The sequence below is a fragment of the Sceloporus undulatus genome, chromosome 3, assembly GCF_019175285.1.
Source record: "Sceloporus undulatus isolate JIND9_A2432 ecotype Alabama chromosome 3, SceUnd_v1.1, whole genome shotgun sequence".
Lineage (NCBI taxonomy): Eukaryota > Metazoa > Chordata > Lepidosauria > Squamata > Phrynosomatidae > Sceloporus > Sceloporus undulatus.
The window spans coordinates 148,354,774-148,378,335 of record NC_056524.1 but is presented as its reverse complement, the minus strand read 5'-3'; the positions used below and the strand labels follow the sequence as shown (position 1 = coordinate 148,378,335).

General features: G+C 42.5%; 1 protein-coding gene across 3 annotated transcripts in view; it reads left to right on the top strand.

The window, feature by feature from the left end:
• The window catches only part of NFKB2 (nuclear factor kappa B subunit 2), a 27,937-nt gene extending 4,385 nt beyond the window's left edge, over positions 1 to 23,552 (top strand). For 2 of the 3 annotated variants that reach the window (XM_042456457.1, XM_042456459.1), the window contains exons 3-23: positions 2,110 to 2,188; positions 2,399 to 2,439; positions 2,550 to 2,648; positions 6,547 to 6,698; positions 7,815 to 7,921; positions 8,629 to 8,787; positions 9,983 to 10,087; positions 10,477 to 10,562; positions 12,479 to 12,617; positions 12,707 to 12,826; positions 16,230 to 16,436; positions 17,535 to 17,676; positions 18,419 to 18,533; positions 19,242 to 19,449; positions 19,724 to 19,893; positions 20,672 to 20,774; positions 20,883 to 21,118; positions 21,529 to 21,607; positions 21,840 to 22,012; positions 22,109 to 22,220; positions 22,311 to 23,552. In XM_042456457.1, coding sequence (XP_042312391.1) covers positions 2,110 to 2,188; positions 2,399 to 2,439; positions 2,550 to 2,648; positions 6,547 to 6,698; positions 7,815 to 7,921; positions 8,629 to 8,787; positions 9,983 to 10,087; positions 10,477 to 10,562; positions 12,479 to 12,617; positions 12,707 to 12,826; positions 16,230 to 16,436; positions 17,535 to 17,676; positions 18,419 to 18,533; positions 19,242 to 19,449; positions 19,724 to 19,893; positions 20,672 to 20,774; positions 20,883 to 21,118; positions 21,529 to 21,607; positions 21,840 to 22,012; positions 22,109 to 22,220; positions 22,311 to 22,447 — 2,769 coding nt within the window. In that variant the 3' untranslated portion in view covers positions 22,448 to 23,552. The remainder of the gene's footprint in view (positions 1 to 2,109; positions 2,189 to 2,398; positions 2,440 to 2,549; positions 2,649 to 6,546; positions 6,699 to 7,814; positions 7,922 to 8,628; positions 8,788 to 9,982; positions 10,088 to 10,476; positions 10,563 to 12,478; positions 12,618 to 12,706; positions 12,827 to 16,229; positions 16,437 to 17,534; positions 17,677 to 18,418; positions 18,534 to 19,241; positions 19,450 to 19,723; positions 19,894 to 20,671; positions 20,775 to 20,882; positions 21,119 to 21,528; positions 21,608 to 21,839; positions 22,013 to 22,108; positions 22,221 to 22,310) is intronic. The other variant, XM_042456458.1, reaches the window with a different exon arrangement.
• The last annotated feature ends 10 nt before the right edge of the window (positions 23,553 to 23,562 follow it).

Below are 23,562 nucleotides of genomic sequence, written 5' to 3'. Positions count from 1 at the left end.
GATACTTGCCCATAGGGAAATGTTGGAAGATACTTGCCCATAGGGAAATGTTGGAAGATACTTGCCCATAGGGAAAGATAGGGGAACACTGGCCCACAGAGAATCATAGGGGAATACGTGCCCATCGGGAAACCTTGGACAAGTATTCAATGGCGGGATACAGACCGCCCAAAAAGGGCAGTCTACCGCTGCCCTGGTTTGCTCCGCAGGGAAGCCGCAGCCTCCAGACCGCGGGGCTTCACCGCAGAGCAAAAAGAACCCGCAAAAAGCGGGTTTTTTCTGTAGCACGATTGTGCACCAATTGTGCAGTCGTGGCATCACAATGACGCCAGGACGTGCAGATGTTAGGCGCCCGTCATGTCAAAATGTGTACAGGGCGCTGCCATTTTGACACCCGCGTCACGTGCTAGGGGTGAGGCCCGTATTGGGCCAACCCCTAGCACGTGATGAGGGCACACTTTAGGGCGCTCTGAATCCCGCCAGTGTTACCCTATGGGCAAGTATGGTTTCCCTATGAGCAAGTACTGTCATTTGTTTCAGTTTGTCCCATGATTTTTTGCTATTATTTTGGAAATTGTGTTTAGTTGCATTTTTCTTTAGCTTTTATCAGATTCTAACAGGTCTCCCCTCACTCCCAACTTCTTAAGAGGCACTGACATGAAAGATGGCTTTCCTTATCGGACAAAATCCTTTTAAATGGCTTAAAACAGGTTTCTGCCTAGTCTGCCATTTTTATTTTGTGGTCCCAACAAGCACTGGCATAATAATTCAAAAAACATGATAGGAAAGTACGCCACTAGAAATAAACTAATTCAGAACCACTCTGCTCTTGTTTGCCTGTGATACCTATCTGACCATAGAGAAGGAGCTATAGTAATGAGTTTGGATCACTCTGTGTGGGCTAGTGTGAATCATAGAGAATCCCCTATCTTTCCCTATGGGCAAATGTTCCCCCAATGATTCTCTGTGGGCAAGTATCCTCCAATGTTTCCCTAAAGGCAAGTTTTCCCTTATGATCCTCGCTTTCCCTGAGTACTGAAGGTGGGTCTGCCTCCTATGCTATTTAGTGCTCTTTTGGGCCTCCCTACAGTTGGGAGGTATTGTGGGGTCACCTTTTGCTGACAATCTTTCGGGAGGGTCATTCTTACACACTGTAGAGTCCTAGTGAGGCATTGTGTACCTTAAATGTGAGAAAGGGGTGCACTATTGCTGCCTCTTCCATATCCAGACCTATTGAGCTCCACATGAGGAGGGCAAGGGTCTGAGCAAAGCCACCACTGCCTGTTCTTGTTAACACACAAAGATGATGTATGACTAACACTTAAATGTAAATTTCAGCACAGAAGAGAGAAACAGTTGGGGATTAGGGGTGCAGTTGTACCTCGCATCAGACTCTGGAGGGCTGCGCCATGCAGTTTTATTCCTTTTTGCCCCCCTCTGCTCACTGGACAGCATTACCTCCTTATTCTGGGCCATTTTAGGTCCAAGAGAGGCCATAGACCTCCTAAAATGACCTCCCCCTGCAAGATTTGGAAAAATTATCTCCTGTTCCTCAAAGGGGCTTTGGGGGTAACTTGGGAAGACTGGGGGCCGCATTTTCCTCACCATTATATTACTAGCTGTAAGAGAAGTTACATCTACATTTGCAGATACAAAAATTAATACTAAAACTAGTATCTTGGTTCCATCCTATGGAATCCTGTGATTTGTAGTTTGTTGAGGTATTTAGAATATTCTGGTAGGTACCAGAGAATTCTAAGTACCTCACCAAACTTTGTAACCCAGGATTCTTTCAGGTGAAGCAATAACAATTAGAGTGATATGAAACTGATATAATGGTGTAGTGTAGATCCACCCAGAGGCATTCCTCACTGAAATGGGGAATGAGCAGTTAAGAGTGTTGTAAACCCTCCACTGCCTTAGATATTCTCATGTATTGTTTGTTCCCGGTATCTGCTAGTAGAGGTTTCGTGTAGCCCATGTTAATAGCTTCTGATATATTCCCACTAAATTATTATTTGAAGTTGTTTATACTATGTGCCTTCATATAGTGTTTATGTATTTCCTAAGTGAAATCTTACTGTTTTCCTGATTCAATTCTATATGCAGTGTTTGGATGGGTTAGACTATGATGATTTCCAGTTCGGCTCTCATTTGATTGAGCAGAAGGAGTTGCATATGGAGACAGGTAAGGAGCAGTAGGTGAAATTATATCCTAGGGTCAGTAAATTACAGATGATATAAGAATCCTTCAAGGTTGTGGGAAGAAGGGTGGTTTCAGTTCCACATATATTTTGGATGATGGCAGTACAGTATCATTTGACTACATCACATGGGTCTGTGTCCATCTACAATAGTGGCCCATTCAAGATACGTTCTTTCTTTTTTCAATCCTCAGTTGAAGGCCCATACCTCACTATCATTGAACAGCCAAAGCAGGTAAGTAATTTGGATGCCTCATCTATATTCTGTCACAGACAAGCATTCTTGACAGCTTGGTTTGCTGAAATTGCCCCTCTGATACTTATTTTTATTACGATTTTTGACAGCGAGGTTTCCGATTCCGATATGGCTGTGAAGGGCCTTCACATGGTGGGCTACCTGGAGCCTCTAGTGAGAAGGGACACAAGACCTATCCCACTGTCAAGGTGAGCATCATATTGCTTGGAATATTTTAAGAGGTGAGGTTCCAAAAATCATTTGTTCTACAACTCTACTACAAGAAGCAGACAGCTGTCCTAGCTATTCATAATAGGTTTTCTAATTAATAGATGTTGTTGTTAACTGCCCTTGGGTTGATTCCAACTCATGATGACCCTGTGAATGAGACACCTCTAAGACCTCCTGTCTGCCACTACTCTGCTTAAGGCCTGTCAATTTCAACCCATGACTTCTCTAATTGAGCCTGCTCAACTAATGTGTGGTCTTCCACTTATTCTACTGCCCTCTACCTTTCCTAACGTTATTGTCTTTTCTAATGAAACACACCTTCTCATGATGTGGCCAAAATACACATCCTCAGTTTCATCATCTTGGCTTCCAGGGAGATTTCACGCTTGGAACTGTTCAAGGACACATTTGTTTGTCTTTTTGTCTGTCCATGGGAATCCTCAGCACTGTTCACTACCAGCACATCTCAGATGAATTGATTTTCATTTTATCCACTTTCTTCATTGTCCAGCTTTCACATCCATAAATGGTGATACGATGGTTTTTACCATTCTGACCTTAGTGCTGAGTTGTATGTCTACTCTTTAGGATATTTTCTAGATCTTTCAGAGCTGCCCTTCCCATTCCTAATCTTCTTCTGATTTCTTGACTACAGTCTCCGTTCCAAACAGTGGTTGATCCAAGGTATGGGAATCTTTTAACTTTTTTAATTTCCTCATTGTCTAGGCTAAATTCATGTAGATTTTCTGTGGTCATTATTTTTGTTTTCTTTATGTTCAGCAGTAAGTCTGCCTTTGAACTTTCTTCCTTGACCTTCCTTAATAATTGTTCCAAGTCTGTGATGCTTTCTGTTGGTAGTACAGCATTATCTGCATTGTTGATATTCCTTCCTCCTGTCTTTATTCCTCCTTCTGAGTCTAGACTTGTTCTTTGTATAATATTGTCTGCATACAAGTTGAACATGTATGGTGATAGAATGCAGCCTTTTCCAATTGGGAACCATTCTGTTTCTCCATACAGTATTCTGTTCTAACAGTAACCTCTTGTCCTAAGTTCAAATTTCTCATCAGGACTATCAGATACAGTGGCACTTACATGTCTTTAAGAGCCATCCATAGCCTTTTGTGATCTGCACTGTCAAATGTTTTGCTGTAATCCATAAAGCACAGGTTGATCCCCCCCCGCCCCGAATTCCTTGTTGTATGTTTGTAGTGTGGTCCCTAGTGACTCTTCCTTTCTTGAACTCTGCTTGGATCTCTGGGACCTCTTTCCACTTATGATTGGAGTCTTATGTTGCACAATTTTGAGCATAATTTTGTTTACATGAGAAATCAGTGCTATGGTCCAATAATTGCTGCAATCTTTTGTGTCTCCTTTTTTGTGGATTAGGATTTGTATTGATAATTTCCAGTCTGTTGTCATATTTTAGTTATCACTAGAGTTGGTTCTCTCCGAGTGGATTGTAGCAGTTCAATTGGAATATCATCTGTTCTTGGTGATTTATTCTTTTCAGTTTCTCTTACTGTTGCTTCACCCCCTTGCATAGAGTACAAAGATGCACTGAATCAAGGTGGGTGATAGATAGTTCAGCAGACAGTAGACTGGGAAAGAGTACTATATATACTCATGTATAAGTCTAGAAATTTAGTTTAAAAATTGACTCAAAAAACCCGAGTTGACATATTCACGGGTCAATGTAAGTACTGTATTTTAACTCATATTATATATAAATATATGGTGAAAGGCAAGAGTTTAGTCTGCCCTGGAAGCACTGACCTCCCTCTACTCTCGCATCCATCCAGCCTTTAGGATGAGCACAAATAGTTATGCCTGCTGGAATTTTGCAAGTTCTTTGGCATTGTTTTCCTTTGCTTCGTCCTTTACATCCTTCATTACATGCCCCTAAGTTTTACCCTTGACTTATCCATGGGTCATATCAAAATCTGTAATTTTGGCCCCAAACCTGTCCTCGACTTATACAGTAATTGGAAGTAAGAGAAGGTTGTGAGCAAGGCTTGTGGCAGAGGATAGAAGACAGGGGGAAAGGACTAACTGTCCCTCCATATTCACTAGGGTTAGGGGCATAAGACTCCCGTGAATGTGGAAAAACAGCAAATAACAAAAACACCATGTTTTTACCTGAGAGGACACCTCTCTAGGAATCTCTTAGTCCTCCAGTGCAACTCTGTGGTCAATGTCCGACAGACACTGACCATAGAACTGCACCGGAGGAGCTACAACTGCCTAGTAGAGTATTCTCTCTAGGTCTTTCAGTGCAACTTTTAGTTAAAGTTGACCATAGAGTTGTGCTGGAGGACGTAGATATTCCCAGAGAAACCATATTAATCAAATCCATGAATAACCAAATCTGCAAATATCAAAGCCGCAAATATGGAGGGATGGGTGTAATTTGAAGGCTCAGTGGTTTGATGAGCAATGGGATTTTTAGGGGTTTTTCCCCCTTTGAAAGTAGGGACATGGGTACAGTTGTCTTTGGAAAGTGTGGGATAGTGGTTCTATTTGTCCCAGTTGCCATTCTGTGATAGAAAGGTGGCGTGTAAATGCAGTAAATAATGATAAGTCAATGTGGATGAGCACGGAGCTTGTATCCACTTCTACTCTGTGAGTAAACAAACCAGACAGGGTAACTTAGTATGATATCTATAGGTTCTTGTGCCTCCATCCCAACTAGGATTTGTAAGTAAACAAGAAGCCCTAGTTTAAAGCTGCCTTGTCTCGGTGTAATGAAGTATTATCCTGGTTTTGACACTGCACTAAACTATCCCTTTCTACCTTGTATGGTGGAGGACCATAGGGGCTGGGTACATCAGCATTATGCTAGTTCACATTGTGACTTATTAAGTCAGAATTCATGGTCTATTATTACATATGGATGCAGCCAGTGCCTTATGTTTGGTCTTAACTACGCTTAGTGGGAGTAAGGCAGATTGGTAAATTTTTATTCAAAGCTGGAGTTGCTTCTCTGACACATATGTAAGAGAAATCATTTTTTCCAAGTTCAGATGATAAATTAAGCTGCAGTTAAACCAAAAATGAGAAAAAGATTTTGAACTCCTTGCGTTCATATCAGAGGAGGTGAACTCCATGAGCCTTCGGGCTGGCTTGGTTTTTTCATATAGTGTTAAATCCCAAGTGGCCAACCTGTTCCCTTCATTCATTCCCCCAAACATTTCCCCCTTTCTTAACAAGACACACTGATTTTGCAGGGAAAACGATGCATGGGAAATAAGTACCTTCGTTCCCAAAATAATCACCTCCCATCTGGCTTTTAGGAGTATGATTTTGCTGGGAAACAGGGTGCCAGATCCTTATGCACTATAGCTTCAATTTAATTGTCAGTCCCAACTAGAATCGAATATTTGGGAATTTAATAGTTGGGAATAAAAATAGATTTGAAACAATGTTCCTCAAAAAAATTGCTGAGATTTCGGCAATGGAAACAGAAGCAGCACATATTTTTGGTGGTTGCGAGACTGTAGGGTGTGCCCCCAAAACTGTGAAGTTCTCCTACACTTTTGCTAAACCATTTCAGTGTTTCATCTCAGTTGGCCCATCATCACCATCATAATTTCCTTTATTCCTATCCCACCTTTTTCACTGAATTGGGAGTTAAAGTAGCTGACAAAGAACACCAGATAAGCATACAGTAGAGAAAAAGGTACAAAAAATGATATTGCAATGTGATGTAACTGTCAGTAATATCAATAACAATTTAAAACTAGGTTCTTGCTGTTAGTTCTAAGGAAAGAGTTCAAAAGATCTAAGAGGATGTACATTTTAAAGAAAGACCATCTTCCCTCTATTAGAATATGGCATTACTCTTCTGGGCCTTATTTTATCCCATTTCATTTCCAGATTTCTAATTATGTTGGACTGGCTAGGATAGAAGTGGACCTGGTGACTCACACTGACCCTCCGCAGGTGCATGCCCATAGTCTAGTCGGAAAGCAGTGCGGCGATGATGGCAACTGCATTGTGACGGTGGGCCCGAAGGACATGACTGCACAGTATGTATGAGCCAGTGGCATAGGTGCAGTGTTGCAGAGGACAAGACTTGTTTCATAGCAGTATTTTTATGTTGTTAAGTTAAACAGAACAAAATGGTGTTCTGGCACCTCCCGTGCAGCTGTAGCTTTTTGTGCGTTAGACTTGATTCCTTGCAAAAACTTCACCATGAGGACTGAGAGCATTATAAGTGAATGGTCTTCTTGAGCAACAGGTCATGCTGCTTCTGTTCTCAGCTGATGGCATTATCTGTATAGGACAAAACTCCAAACAAATTTATCAACAAAGTATTAATGAAACAGAGTAATACGGTAAAGCACATATGGAAATACAAAATAACAGAAGCCTACAGGTAGTACAGTGATACAATACAGGTACTGCTAGACAAAATGAACAGCTTCTTAAACTGTTTTTGAAGAGTACAGTGCACCCGCTTCATATGCGGGCACCTTTTACGTCACATGACGGAAGTTACAATGGCGTGCGCGCCTTGCCGCGCATCATGGATGAGCCTCATTATTTTCAAAGGGGCTCAAGCATATGCACTATTTACCTTATGTGGAGGGGTTCGCAATGGATCCCCACGTAAGGCAAGAGCACACTGTATTTGGAAACTTCAGCAGGTTCAAAGAGTTGGTGTTAAACTACTGACCAAGTCTACTTAGAGAGAGCATACAACTTCCTTGCTACAACTGCTGCACTGGCCTTGGGTCTGTTTCCAGGCGCAGTTCTAAGTCTTGATTGTACCCTGTGAAGCTGCGTCCAGGCTATCTGAAAAACCATATCTCCTTAAATGAGGCCGTCTCTGTGTTGTTCTTCAGGGGTGGCCCTTCTCTCTACCCTATCATCCTCACATGCTTATTAGGCAGAAACACAGGAGAAAGTCTTCTTAGTTCCCAGGCTCTGGAAAAGAGGCTACACTGGCATCTCTGTAGTGTTTTTCTGGAGTCAGGGAACTACCTGCCTGTGGGGAAAGGGTTTTTAACTATGTGCTTTATAGTATGTGCTTCTTCTTTTTTTAATGGGTATGTTTTTAAATGGCTTTTAATTCTATTTATAGTTTAATCACATTTTACTTTTTGTATTTTTAATGATGTAGACTGTTGTTGATTTTACAGATTTAACAACTTGGGTGTGCTCCACGTGACTAAGAAAAACATGATGGAAATCATCAAGAAGAAATTGCAGAAGCAAAAGATGCGAAATAGGGTTCAGTCTCTGACAGGTAACTCCCAAAAAGTGGATGTGGGTAGAAGAATGTTTTTTAGGTATTTAACAGAAATAGACTATTAGGATTCCAGGTTTGTTTTTGGTGTGTGCATGTGTGTGTGTGCATGCATGCATATATATTACCTGCTGCCCCCTCCCAAGCAGATACTGATTTTCTGTATATCTGCTACCTATGTATTTTTCAGCTACCAATATCCCTTTGTTCAGTTACAATTAGGAGACCACAAGGTGTCATGTAGCTTCACTGGAAATGAGCTGGAATTGTCTGTTGGCCATCCAGCTATCAGATTAGTTATTGATTAGTTGAGAGAAGCTTTGCATGATGAATGCTGCTCACAAGTTCCCATCAGTATTCATTCCTAGTTTATACATAAGGAATGGAAACCAGAGGCTCACTGAAAGCAACACATCTTTGGTACACAGTCTAGGAGAATTCTAGATGAACATAGCATTGTGTCTCCCGCCATTGCATATGATATTCTGTATATCTCTTCTGTTTTCCCACACCAAACCCTTTCAGCTTTATCCATAAAAAGAATTGGTAAACTTGGCTCATGCTAACTTTGGTTGCCTACAACGTATCTGTGAGGATCTATGTAACTTTCCTGATAGTTTACCCTGTTGTGTGGGACTTGAGACTTCCAGAGTCATGGCTGTAGCTCCTTTCTGATCAGACTTGTAATTCAACATCTATTTTGGTAGAATCTGAGCAAGAGGAGATCGAGCAAGAAGCAAAAGAGCTGAAGAAGACAATGGACCTCAGCATTGTTCGTTTGCGTTTCAGTGCCTACCTTCGTGACAGCAGTGGAAACTTCACTCTGGCACTGAAGCCAGTTATATCAGACCCCATACATGACAGCAGTGAGTCTACCTTTCCTTGTTTGTAAACTGCTTAAAGCTGAGGTTTCCATGTAGTTACAGGAGAGCATGTGATGTCTGTTACTGCACCTCCTCGCTAGCCTCATTTTCCCATCAAGACCTAAGCCTTACAAGCAATTATGTATGGAGTACACATTTTGTACACTCTTTTCTACCTTGCTGTTAGTACAAGATGAAATTTAAATTTCAGTGTATGGACTGCCTGTGCTGTTTGGATCTCCTCATCTGCACTTAGGGCCTTGCTAAACAAGACCTGAATATTTATCTTATTATTCCTCTTCCGTGCCTTCATGTATCTTGTACTATGACAGAAGAACTAAGCAATTATTGTTTCAGAATTTTTAAGAGAAGTCTGTCATCCTTTACCCAGGAATCTAATCAATTTTTATTGGTGTCCTGGATCTTGTAGGCATCGTAGTGCACAAATAATCCCTCCATCTTTCCATTTTAGTGTGAGAGAGCTTTCATGGTGGGAAAAGAAAAATTAGTCCAGTCATTCAGATAGCGGGTGGCTAGCAACAGCCATAAATTCTTTGGTTCAAACATGGCCTCTCCAGCAAGGTGTGCATATGTTACACAGCATTGCTCTTTAGCTTATCTGATGCAGGAGACTAGTACATTATTTGTGCCCATTGCTACAATTCTTTCTCCAGGGACCAGCAAATGATGGTTTGTGGACCAGTCCATGACTTGAGTAGCTTTGTTGGGTTGTTTTTCATTACATCAAATGACACAAACTGAAACCCAGTTATCCTCTTCTCTGAATCCTGTCTGTGTGTGTGTAGTTAGAGCACTCAAGGGGAAAGGTGAACGGTGAATGCAAATAAAAGCTGGGTTGCCATCTTGTAAAAACTTGAGTTGTAAATCTGAGCTGATACTGTGACTCTCTACTAAGGCTGCACCCATTCTGCAGAAATAATCTGGTTTGACACCACTTTAACTGCCATGGCTCAATGTTGTGAGATTCTGGGGGGTCTAGCTTGTTGTGGTACCAGAGTGGAGTGATGGTATGCCACAACAAACTACCAATTCCCATAGCATTGAACCATGGCAGTTTAAAGTGCTGTCAAACCGGATTATTTCTGCAGTGTGGATGTAGCCTACATCTCTTATATTGCTGAACACAATTATATTCAGACATATGCAGCTAAAAAATTGCCCCCTCTTCCCCCGACAGAGTCTCCTGGAGCTTCCAACCTAAAGATCTCCCGGATGGATAAGACAGCTGGTTCTGTACGAGGTGGGGATGAAGTCTACTTGCTGTGTGATAAAGTTCAGAAAGGTAAACACTATCCCCTGCCTCCTTATGTCTTCTTTATCCTGTCTTTTCCTCTCTCATTTGTGTATGTTTTGGGAGCAGCAGCTGTCTTGCATATGATGCATGCTTTTGCTCCCAATAGAGACAAAGAATCTTTAATGCTTGGTAACTTGTGGGATTCCCTCTGATGAAAAAGGGTCAAAACCAGAGGTTGGATGGCCATCTGTCGGGTATGCTTTGATTGAGATTTCCTGCATGGCAGAATGGAGTTGGACTGGATGGCCCTTGGGGTCTCTTCCAACTCTATGATTCTATCCCTTTTCAGTTCTGGTAATGGGGGAAACTCTTCCAGCCAAATGTGATTGCACAAGTGCTAATATTCTAATAATTAGTATATTTTCCTTCTTCTCTAGATGATATTGAAGTACGATTTTATGAAGATGATGAAAATGGCTGGCAGGCCTTTGGAGATTTCTCTCCTACTGATGTGCATAAACAGGTATTTGCATGAACCTGAGAACCAGTGTAGGTTTTGGTGTGTTCTAATTTAAAGACAACGAGTTAACATTTCTGGGTTTATTTGTCACAGGTAAAGGAGGGGCACTGTTAGTACACAACCCCACTATGTTGCCTTGCAGGGCTCATGCCTGAGCATGCTTTGGGACTGTTGTTGAGGTGGCTTGACTAAAACATGCATTTTAAGGCTGCCTCAGGTGGAGCTCTGTGTTGAAAAGGAATGTTTCCCCAGGCTTTAATGCCCTTCATATTACAAAACATGTGCTTGACCTGATACGTTTTCTCCATGAATATGTTTGCTTCCCCTCAGATCACTTCTTGAAAGGGCATAATCATCTGAGTGGGTAGGCAAAGATTGCCACTCCAGAGGGTGGAGGGACAGTTAAAATGATTTGCCTTTGGAGAACAGAAAGGTTGAAATCATTGGTCTCCAAAATCATTGTCCATCACTCAAAGCACTACACCATGCTAGCTCTCACTGGTAGACTACCACTGGCCATTGATGCAGTTGTTCTTTGGTGTTCTGCCAGGCATTGGTAAATTTTGCTCAGTGTGTTAAGGACAAGAATGCTCCAAGGCCTGAAGTGTAAGTGACAACAAACTTGCGAGCATTGATCACACATGTATTAGATTTGTACTGTGGGAGTAATGTTGCCCTCTTACCAAGTGTACCTGCTCAGGGCTATCTAGCAGTGCCACCTGTCCTGGCAGTGAAAGATTTATTTTATCCAGACCCTCCTAATGAAGAACCTTTGTCAGTTTGCAAAGCACTTTGTGAGCAACACTTCTCATGTTAAAATGAGCATGGATGCTGTTACTACAGCAGGACCAATGGTGGATATCTGCTTGTCACATTGTTGGGGACTATTTTCTGTTGCTATAACTGGTGCTTTAGCAAGGTCCCTGGAAGAGTATGTTATGTCTCTTGCTTTTGGCCAGTGAAAGCAAGCAAGAAGAAAATGGACCTACTTCTGATAGCAAATGCCAGTGCTGCTTTGTAGGAGGGAAATAAAGAGTGACTTGTACAGTTCTGGGGTACAATTTAGGCATTTATATGCCCTTTTTGAATGGCATTCCTGTGTGCAGTGTTTTGGTAGTGGCAACTTCAGGGATGGTTGGATGAAGTGATGTAGTTGGGAGTTGCGGCTAGGATTTGGAACAAAAAGTGTATTATTTTTCCTCATATATGATCAATTTCTAGAAGTAGATTCATCTGGGCCTTTCAGCTCCATTCAGTACAGTAAATTGTTCTGGACTACTGGCAACTACTGGAGCATGGTTTTGCTGTGGCTTCCGGACTCTTAGGATGGATGCATCATTTAAACACCATACCTCAAAATGACCCGAAGCAGCTTTATTTTGGCCTGTCTCTATGGGGCTGTAGTTGGGATTTGGGGCCAGGATTTGGACCTTACTCAAGAGCTGGAACCCTATATGATCTGATATAATTAAAGAAGATATTAATTTTTTCCTCTACATATCTCCCATCCATCAGCATTGAGAAGGAGGACATGCAATATGACCCATAATTTTGAGAAGTAGGGACAGACAGGAATGGTTCTTGGAATATAGTACCCCTACTATAGAGCTTCCTGCCCAGACTAGAGCATTTTCTGGCAGCCTGTTGAAACACCAAGTGTTATCTTTTCCAAGTGTTTTTGTATATACCTTTTGAATGATTTTTCTGTTTTAAATACTGTTTTTCATGGTTGTAACTGTGAGTGAAATGTGACTAAAATATGTCTTCCCACTCAGTTAAAATGGGTTGTTAGTGCAAGGAAAAGACTGCCCAGCATTTGGCATATGCTGTATTGGCAGAGAGGTACAGACATGCTGTGGATGATCTAGCTGTGTGATGTGCCTTGTCTTTCTGCACCCCCATTCCTTGTGTTCCTGCAGTATGCCATTGTATTCCGCACACCGCCCTACCACAAGATGAAGATAGACCGCCCAGTCACTGTGTTTCTCCAGCTGAAACGCAAACGAGGGGGTGATGTGAGCGACTCCAAGCAGTTTACATACTACCCAGTTGTTGAAGGTATAAACCGTTCCAGGCAATGTATTACGTGTTAGTTAACATTATGGCAGGACCTAACATTGATAACTTTTCCATGTTTTTGGCTGCAGATAAGGAAGAAGTGGAAAGGAAACGTAAGAAGACCTTGCCTCAGTTCCCTCAGCACTTTGGTGGAGGTGCATCTATGGGAGGTGCTGGTGGTGGAGCAGGTGGATTTGGTTCTGGTGGAGGTAGAAGCTCTTTTTCTTGATGTAGATATTGTGGACTTGTACTTCTTGTTCTTATGTGACCTGCTACTTTTAATTTGAGATCACAGGGTTTTAATGTTAAGCTGCATAACAGTCTCACAAAGGTGTGTGAAATTCAGAAGCTCTTCAAAATTGTGGAAAGCTAAGCTTTAATAATATCAAATTATTAGTAGTATTAGTAATGACCGAAACTCTGAATGTCTAGCCTTGGTTATTGCAGCGACAAAATGTTAAGCAAATGGAAGTGCTGTGAAAATTTAGAGCGAGAGTCTGGATGATGAGTGGGCAGGAACCATCTGATATATAATTGAGACTGATGTAAATGGGGGAAAGTCAGTTCCATAGGAGACTATGGGGATGCTTTTTGATGGAGCTGAAGTAGCCACATGATTAGCAGTTTTACTCACACCACCACCAACTTTGTGAAGTTTTAAAACCTAAAACATCAGTGCTTACCTTTTACAGGCTAGATAAATGTGCAAATGCTCTCCAGAGGAAGCAGAAGAAGCAGCAACTGCTGATCCCAAGGGGGCTTAGTGGAGTGAACTGGCTTGCCATTAGATGACTATTCCTCTTCAGGGGAACATCTATAGAGCAACTGGTTAAAATTTGTATTCTGATGTACCTTCTTCAGCGGGCTTCCTCATGTCAGGAGAGGGGCGGGGAATAGTACATCTCCTTCCATATCTTCTGCAATAGGTGCAAGGAACACAACAGGAGGAGAGGCGGCTCCTCTCCCACTGCATCTTTTTAATCTGAATTACCAAGTGAAGAAAGCAGACTACAATTGCTCACCCTCATCTAAGCAACCAGAGGAAACTCCTTCCAGTTACACGAAAACTCCAGGATTACAGTTTCTTCCGCCTTCTCCTCCCCCACCCACAACAGGCAAAGGCAACTCCTTCCTTCCAGCAGTGCCAAAACTTCACCTGATTTTTCTCCTTTCCCACTCCACCAACATAGACAAGTGAAAGAAAACAAGTCCAGGCACTTTTTCTTACCACTGAAAACTCCATGCCAAAACTCCCAACAGCCCCATGGTTTCATCTCGCCCTCTATACTCTCACTTTTACCTTCTTGCTGTTGTACCTTTCTCAACTATACAGGTGCACTCAGGTAGCTATGCACTGTGGGTTAGGCTTTCACATATTTATTTCTGGAGAAAGGTAGATTTGAAATGCTGTAAATTGGGGCAACACAAATTGAGAGTTGTCTTATCTGCTGTACAGAAAATTCATGAAGGTTCTTTTAAAAGCCTCCCCACTTACTTTCATAACTGTTTTTCTGTTCTGAATTGTTCAATCTTCTTTCTGTATATACTTAACAGTCCTCCATTTTCCTCTTCCTCTTCCTGAACACGTTTTTACAGGAATGAATAAAGGTGGATATTTTCATACATTATCCACATTGTAAGACTGGATAGGTACTTAAATGGGCCAACTTTCAGGAGCTAACATTTTATTTTTTAAAAGTTTAGAGTATACTTATATGATTCTGTCAATATGTGAATGGATTGGGGAAAATATGTGTGGGAGAAGGGGAAAGATGCATGAGTGCATATTTCTGAGGAAGGTTTTCTGTGTAATAGAATTAAATGAGCTGGTATTGATCTGTTGAAGAGCAAATGATAGATTCATTGGATATTAAAGTGACACTGCTGTAACCTAAAGCTGGAACTGTGTGCTTTGAGTGCTGCCATTTGGGTGAATGCCCAGCTACTGCTTGAAATCTTGGATGAATGCCACCTGGCCTTGGCAAAGTATTGATTTTTAAATTGTATAGTTGTTTCCAATAATTGTTGTTGTTACTTACTGTCAAGTCAGCTTCAACTTGTGGCAACTCTGTGAATGAGAAACCATTATGTCATACTGTTATCAAGACTCTGCTTAGGTCTTGCAAACTGAGGGCTGTGGCTTCCTCGATTTAAGTCTCTACACATATAGTGTGATCTTCTTTTTCTACTGCTTTCCGCTTTACAAGCATTGTTCTTTTTTCTGATGAGTCATGTCTTCTCATGATAGGTCAAAAGTACAACAGTCTCAGCTTAGTCTTCTTGGATCTAGGAAGAGTTTGGGCTTGATTTGTGCTAGGACCTCCCATTTTTGACTTTTGGCAGTCCATAGTGTCTACAGAATTCTCCACCAGCACCATATTTCAATTGATTCTCTTCTTACCAGCTTTCCTCCCTGTCCACCTTGTACAACCATACATAAAAACTGGAAATACAATGGCATGGCTAATCTTAACTTTAGTATTAAGTGATATATCTATACACTTAGGATCTTGTGTGGTTGCTTCATCATGAAATCCTACTCTTATTAATCTTCTTTACATGTCTTAAGTGCACCCCTCCCCCAAATAGTGGTTCCTTTGTCTTTTCCAACATTGTGTGCAAGAAAGGGCAGCTTCTGCAAGCTGGGTCAAATTTTCACTGTAGTGTCTGCCATAGGCTGCTCCAGATCTGGAAGTAGTTTAGAAAATATGAAAACTAAAAGTAGCTAGATTTGGGGAAAGTTGGGCAACGTCCCTCAGTTTAAGAGCACACATGGAGTGCTCTTAAATATTTTTGAGTGAAAAAGGTTGGTATCAGGATTTTACATATGGCCTGCAGGCTGTACTTTGTCAATAGAAGAAGTTTGCTACTGAACTAATGGACAAATGCCATAGCAGTGAAATCCCACAAGCATAATACCATTTGCATATTGCTCCTCTGACTAATATAGAAACAATTCTTTATCTGGCTGTTTGATAACCAGAGCACTGTGAGGACAGGGGCAGTTCATGAGATGGAATCTCTTAGGAATTTCAGCTTCCTGTTGGTGCACTGCATTAATTATTTCTTAGACAAACTGAGGTAAATTGAGTTGCTTTTGACATCATTGTGTTTTCTCCCACAGATGCAAACAGATAAGTATTATTCATGTCATACTTTTCACTATGACTCAAGAAACTGTTTCTTCCCAAGGCCAAACTGTATGAGCCTAGCCTATCCACTGGCTAATTATATTTTTGCAAAAAGGGTAAGAATTATAACGTGGAGGAGGCTTCCAAGTTAAAAATAACTGTTACAGCTGTTCATGTGATCATTGATACACTGAGTTGAATATGTCCAATGGATTGGTTGTTATATTTAAAGAGAAATGTGTTGCAGGTAAGGCCTGCTCACAATTAGAAAGGATACAAAATGTTAAAGACTAACTGGAAGTCAACTGATTGATACAAGCATCAGGTATATCGGCTGGAGATTATAAACTGTACCATGCCCTCACTAAGTGCCTCAATGTACTTATTATGCAGGTACCCATTTTGAAACCATACAAGAGAGCCATCCTTTTGTAACATGCCACTGATAGTGACAACATTATTTCTGTTATGTCTACTCTAGGTGGAAATCCCTGGCACTCTTCAGGATATAATCCCTATAACAGCAGCATCTACCTCTCTGGTACCCACCCTGTGGGCAACTACCAAGGAGGGAGGGGCATTCAGATGTCTGAAACGGCCAGACTGAAAGAGAGTGACCATCAGCACTCAGAAGATGAGGGCCAGACCCTCATAGAAGAAAAGAATTATTTAGAACTGTTACAGCATGGTATGAGTGCAACTTTGTTGTCTGGGTTTGAGAAGCATATACTGTAGGAGCTAGTTTGTGTAGTTGAGAGCTCCATGCAGTAATACAATGTCTCCAACCACCATATGCAGTATTGTGCTTGATTCCTGAAATCACATAGATTTAGGTCCAAAACACACTGCAGAAATAATCCAGTTTGAGTCTGCTTTAACTGCCCTGGCTCAGTGCTAGGAAATTCTGGGAACTGTAATTTTGTGAGACATTTAGCCTTCTCTGTCAGAGATCTCTGGTGCCACAATAAGCTACAATTCCAGGATTGCCTAGCACTGGGCCAGGGCAGTTAAAGCAGTCTCAAACTGGATTATTTCTGCAGTGTGTTTTGGATCCAAATCTATGTGATTTTAAGAATCAAGCAGGCACCCATGTTTTCTCCTTCAATGCTCTATGGTTTTTGATTGACCTTTGACATAAGAGCAATCAAAATATAATATATCTATTCATTTCTACAACTTTCAATGAGAACTATTTCGGAAGGATAGTATTTGGAAGAATAGCTGCTGTCTGTGCATCATAGGTTGTAAGGTCTAGTTTGTCTGCTCTGAGTCAGCCTAGTAAGTATAGTTCACAGACCCACTTCAACCTGCGCAAACATCGTCCATGTTGGCAACTGTTAATGCAGTGATAAATAGATGCAGTATTTGGAAGATGTTTTCTCAGGGTCTAAATGTGGTGTGTCAATGGAGCTGTGGTGAGAATGATGGCAATCCTGCACTGCTGTTGCTGGTAGCTATTACCACAAAAGGGTTTCTTAAATGAGGATTTGGGAAGTAGCTTTCAACCAGGCTAGAATGCCCAATAGAATCCAATCTGATTGGCAATGCCTTTCCAAGGTCTCAGGCAGAAAACAGTCTCTCCCATCATGTAGTTGATCTTTTTCTCTGGAAATACCAGGGACCACTTGTACTTTGCCCTGGCCCTTCTCCTGTTGGAATAAGGCTTGGTAAGGCAGAATTTTGTTAGGGAGGTCCGTGCATAGTGAATTGGAGGTAAAAGGCAAGAAAAGTTGTTATGACTGACTAGTATCGTAGTAATGTTTTCTGTTTTCCCCTGTCCACCTAGCTCAAGAGTGCAGTTCATGGATGCTGATGCTGGCTCGACGTAGTGCTCGGGCTCTTCTGGACTATGCCGTCACTGCTGACCCACGTATGCTGTTGTCTGTGCAAAGACACCTTGCAGCTTCTCAGGATGAGAATGGAGACACGTGAGTGTGTTTTGGAAAGAGTAGAACCCAAAGATTTTCATTGTGGTAGGAGATGGCTGTCTTTACCTTGGCACTTCTTCCCTCTGATATTTCAGATTATAGGGAGAGAGGTTTCCTTTGACACTCTCTGCAATGTGGGGGATAACTCCCAGTTTCTTCTCAGTCCTCTGCTGGAAGTAGGCTGGAATTAATTTTCCTTCCTCTCTTCCATCTCTGCTTTTTGATTTTTAAATATGTTCACTTTTTCAGCCTTTTCTTGCATGTTGGGCATACACGAATGTTTCTGTGTTTGTCAGCTGTTTGAATATATTCTTAAGATAGCACGTCCATCATTGAACACAATACTATAGCTGAAAGTGCTTTTATAGGAAGAGTGTTCCATTTTAGATTCTTCTATCAGAATTTTCTCCTTTCACCTCAAAGGGACGCATGTTTAAATCTTTGCTTTGTGTTCCTATTTTCATATGGGACATAGTTGCTAATTTACAAAGCGGTGCTCACTATTTTCTGCACTTACAAATTCATATTCTTTAAATATAAAACTCCCAAATGTAGGGGAATTTTGGGTTTTTCTTCTTGCAAATTGGTGAGTTTTGGTTTGGCTTGGGGTTGGTTTTTTTTTCAAGTTGGCATGTTCCAGCTATAATGATGATTACACTTAATATTTTTGCTGCTTAGGAACTGTTGGTTTCTGAAACTGATCACAGTGGGCCTTGTCTTGAAGTCTTATTCATTTCCTTAGGCCTTTGCACCTGGCTATTATCCATGAGCAGACAGCTGTGATTGTGCAACTGGTCCAGGTTGCAGTCAGTATCCCCAATCAACAAATCATCAACATCACCAACCACTTGCAGCAGGTATAGTAGTTAGTGTCCAAGGGCACATTTCCCCCTTTCTCCCAGTCGCCAGCACTGTCTTAACTGCACTGTGTGTTTACATTTTGATTCTCAGGTTTCTGAAGTGGTAGATGAACCCTGGTAGTGCAGTGGTTAAATGCCTGTACTGCAGCCACTCACTCACAAACCACAAGATTCAATACCAGCCAGGGCTCAGGCTAGACTCAGGCCTGCATCCTTCCGAGGTCGCTAAAATGAGTACCCAGCTTGATGAGGGCGATTAGCTTACAGTTGTAAACTGCTTAGAGACTGCTTAGAGTAGTATGAAGCAGTATATAAATGCAGCTGCTATTGCTGCTATTGCTAGTCATAAAGTCACACAGTCTTTTTCTTGGGCTTCTCCTATAAGTGAATTTTTTGCAGTGCCATGGTATCAGAGCACAGTCCAACAGTAAGTCATTTCACAAACTGGTTGTGCTTTCTTCTGGTGAAGAACTACATGATTGCTTCTGTGTAAGCCCTCAGTTAGTTAAGGGTGAGAGCAAGGAGCACATCTAACCCACTGGGTGCATAGTTTCACTCTGATCACAGTTTGTACACTGTGCTTTGGCTTATTGTACACGATTACTTTGGTGTGAATGGAGTCTGGATGGCCTATAGGCTCAGAGGAAGTACTCGTCTATGGCATCTTTTTGATTCTGTGATTCCTTCTGTCTTTTCTGTCCTCAGACACCTTTGCACCTGGCTGTGATCACCCGTCAGCCCAGAGTGGCTGGTTTCTTGCTGCAGGCTGGTGCAGATCCTACTCTCCTAGATCGCTATGGCAACTCGATCATTCACCTTGCCCTCCAGCTGGATGATGAGGAGATGCTAAGAACCCTCCTCTGTCACTTGGGGTCCCACACGCTCCACCTTCTTGAGACACCAAATTACCTTGGTGGGTGATAGAAGAACTGTAAGGAAACCCTGTTGGGACTTTTATCACCAAGCCCTTGGAATGATACTGGATGCTGCAGGAGTGCATTTCTCTCTGTACATCTTGAGATGGGAGATGCGAGTGGGGTTAAAGCTGAGGCATAGTTGATTTTCCCCAGACAGTGACACCCTTACTTTAGCATGCAATGCCTACAATGCATTCCCAATCCTCTATCTTCTAGTATCATCCCATTGTACAGGATAGAAGGGATAATTGTTAACTCTTGTCTGCTCAGGGTTTTTCCCTGTACATCTTGCTGTGAAGTGCAAGAGGCCGACCTGTCTTGAGCTGCTGGTTGAAAAGGGAGCAGACGTGAATACAGCTGAGTGGCAGAGTGGCCGGACACCATTACATCTTGCTGTGGAGATGGAGAACCTGAACCTGGCCACCTATCTGATGAAGAAGGTATGTGAGGATAAGATTGGGCCAGTGTCAAAGGGAAGAAAGTCTTGTTTCTGTAGCCTACAAACCATAGTTGAGCATGCCCTGGGATTTTACAGTCCCATGAACAAGTAAGCCTCCTGTGGTGAAGAGGGATCATGGTAACTCACATGTAAATGAGGCAGGGTGAGCACAAATGTTCCTCATAGGGGAACATGGGACTTAAGCATGCACAAGTCACTAACAGGATGCTGGTGTGTGTGTTTGTGTGTAAGCAGAAATGGGCTGCATCCATGTCAGTTTTTCTTTTTCCATTGTTGGTGGGTTACAAACCGCCTCTTTGCGGTGGTCTCCCAGTGCTGCTCTTTGCTGCGCGAGGGAGCCGCTGCTTGCAAACCATGCAGCTCCCTCGCGGAGCAAAAAAGGAGCTCCAAAATTGAGCTCCTTCTCACGACGTGGCTATTACGCCGCGAAGCACCGCTGGCGCACTCGCGGCATCATAGCCGCCACGACACGTGCGGAAGCACAACAGCCACCGTCATTTTTTACGCGCAGAGCACGTATTAGGGTTAGGGAGGTGCGGAAGCACCGCACCTCCCTAACCCTAGTACACGCTCTGCGCGTACTTTAATGGTGGTATGTAACCCGCCATAGACTAGCAAATTGCTCCCTCTGGTCACAATGAAATGGGGTTTTCAAGCAATGTGGAATCATGGGTTCCTAGTCTTCTTGCACATATGGAAAGGGATGGTTCTTTTTTGTGCCTCTTGACTACCATTCTCTCTCTGGCTTTTCTCTTAAGTTGGGAGCTGATGTGAATGCTCAGACTTCTGCCGGGAATACCCCTCTTCACTTGGCAGCAGGAATGGGTTCTCCAATCCTTACCAAGATGCTAATCAAAGCAGGTAATATAGAGCTCCATGTCCCCTTTATATATTTGACTGTCTGCAAGTTATTCCTCCTTTCTTTTTCCCACTCAAAATAAATACTTATTTTTAACTCTGCATCTCCAGGGGCTGACATTCAGTGTGAGAACGATGAACCTATCATGGGCACCTCTTCTAACTCAAGCAGCGACACAGAGTTGGATCAGGAAGAGGAGGATTGGGCCATGGAGTTGGGAGATACATGTTCCAGTGAACTCACTGAGCAATACACAGACCATATTGCAGAGAGCAAAGAACTGGATCCACATAGGAAAAAGCAGCGACGGGGCCACATCCCATTTGACTTGACTTCTAGCCAGAAAGTAGGTAAAATGGGTGGAAGAATGTGGATGAGTTAAGCTGGAATGATGTAGCAGTGGATTCATATTTTGTCGTGTTGTGGATAAGTTTCTTGTAGAAAGCGTCTATAAGAATGTTAACACATCTGTTCTGAAGCTTGAGGACTTTGCCTAGGCACCTGGTTGGCCACAGTGTGAACAGAATGGTAGAGCAAAGGCCTTTGTTCTGATCAGCATGGTTCTTACTATGTCCTTCTGAGGCAATTCTGGCCATCCTCTCTCTCAGTGTTAGCTTCTGGTAGTCCTCAACATGTTAGCTCTACATTTTACTGTGACTTAGAGCCGTGTTATGCTGCAGTTACTGCAGGCAAAGTTCCTGTTAGCCAACATCATCCTGATGCTGGGCTCTTAACTCAAGCTTTCTTTCTTTACAGGTGCGGGAGATACTGCTTCTTGCTACATTGGAGGTTGGTGACAAGGAGCGATCTGCAGCGCCTACTGTTTCTAGACAAGGTTGGTGAACTTTTCAGTTCTACTAGGGGTGCACTGTGCATGACATAATATTTAGGTTGGGCATATGCAAGATTAGTTATGTCACCCACTTGTTTTTGACCATGGAGAGGGCGGGATGCTAATTTGGATCCTGTTCTTCTTGATTGTAGTGGGGCTGAAACTGACATAGTTTTTCATCTGCAAAATAGTGATACCTCTCATCTCTGCCTCCCATCTTTCTCCTATGTCTCAGGAAGCATCCTATCTCTGAACAGTGACACCTTCCAGAGTCTGGAGCAGCTCCTAAATCGGGACTGCCATGGGGCAGACTGGGTGGAATTGGCTAAGAGATTGGGTCTCTGCAGTCTGGTGGAGACCTACAGAGACACACCATCCCCCTGCCGGGGACTCCTATTCAGCTATGAGGTCTGTGGAGCCTCCCTTTGTATCTTTGTATCTTTGTGCTTTCACCCTATTCCAAGAGTGCCCTTCTGATCAGTGGGTCTCTCTCTCTCCCCCCAGCTTGCTGGTGGCAGCCTTAAGGGTCTGTTGGAGGCCCTTGATGCAATGGGACTGGTTGAGGGAGTGAGGTTGCTACGCAGACCAGAGACCTTTGCCAAACTACAAAGTACAGGTAAAGAGTCAAGATCTGATAGAGGTTTGAGGAGGTTTGGGAGGGCCTGACTGGTGTGCCATGCTTATGATCTCTATCTGTTTGCCTCAGAGCTGAAGGAAGACAGTGGTTATGGGAGTCAGTCTGTGGAAGAGGAGTCAGCGGCACTGCCTGGGAAGATGCAACCAGAACCTATGCTGGAGCCACCAACTCTCTCACTTCAAAACCAGGAGGAGCAAGTGCACTGATGTTTGGAGTATCAGGAGCCTAACTGACTGTCTGGGGAGGCAGGTGCCTCCCAAGTCCTGTGTTCCAGCAGTGATCACCAGGAATGTTGTATAATGTTGATCAGCTCTAATTGTAATGGCTGGTGTGTAAAGGATAGTTCAGCTTGTCTGCTGTACTCACTAGGCCTGGTTCAATTGTGAAAAAGCACTCAGCTGCCATTCTTGTTTTAGTCCGGCTGAGTCTCAGGATCATGGGCTGGAATCTTCTTCCTGTGCTCTCCCACATCTTCCTCTTCCTCTGCGATAGTTGTGACCTGCTGGACAATAGAAACTACTTCTTTGTAAGCTGCTGGAAGAAAATCCTTCGCAAGGACCATGCAAATCTTATCCACATAGTGCCTTTTCAAGTTCTCTAGATTCTGGTGCCTCTTGGGGAAATAATGGAACCAAGCTTTTTCTCTGAGCAAATCTCCAAAATGTGTTTAGAGGATTGTCTTGGCAGTTTGAATTCCTTAAGGCAATCCTATGAAGACAGGTCAATAGGCTGTCTGTCTTGAGGATTTTGGATGGAATCATAGACTTGGAAGAGGCCTCATAGGCCATCAAGCTCAACCTCCTGCTCAATGCAGTTGCTTAGTCATATAATGGCCATTTTGGATTTGAGTAATCTCTTCAGCCTTGCAGGTATGGTGGTGGTTTTGACCATTCTCTTAAATGTTTTAACACCTGTCAGGTGGTTGATTGGTAATTCACACATTTCTCTGAAGTGACGAGAAGTATCTTCCTGGGAAATTAGCTGCCTTCCACAAGTGAAGAGCTGCTGATGTCTTGCTCCAGGTAGCTGCTTATGGTTGCATTCCCTATTCAATGAAGTTATCTCTTGTTGCAGATGTATGTGTGTTATTTGCAAATGTGCTGTGCACATGGCAATCACAGTGATGGTAAATTCCTCAGTAGAGAACATAGCTGACAACAGTCCTTGCATACATATGTCATATTCTGAGGTAATAATCACTTTCAGTTCTAAATCTGAGCTGGTATATTTTCAGGAATTTTTAAGCTACAACTTCTTCACTCAAAAATGCCCAATTCTTTAAATGGAATAAATGATGCAAATTTGTACATATTGGCTGTTC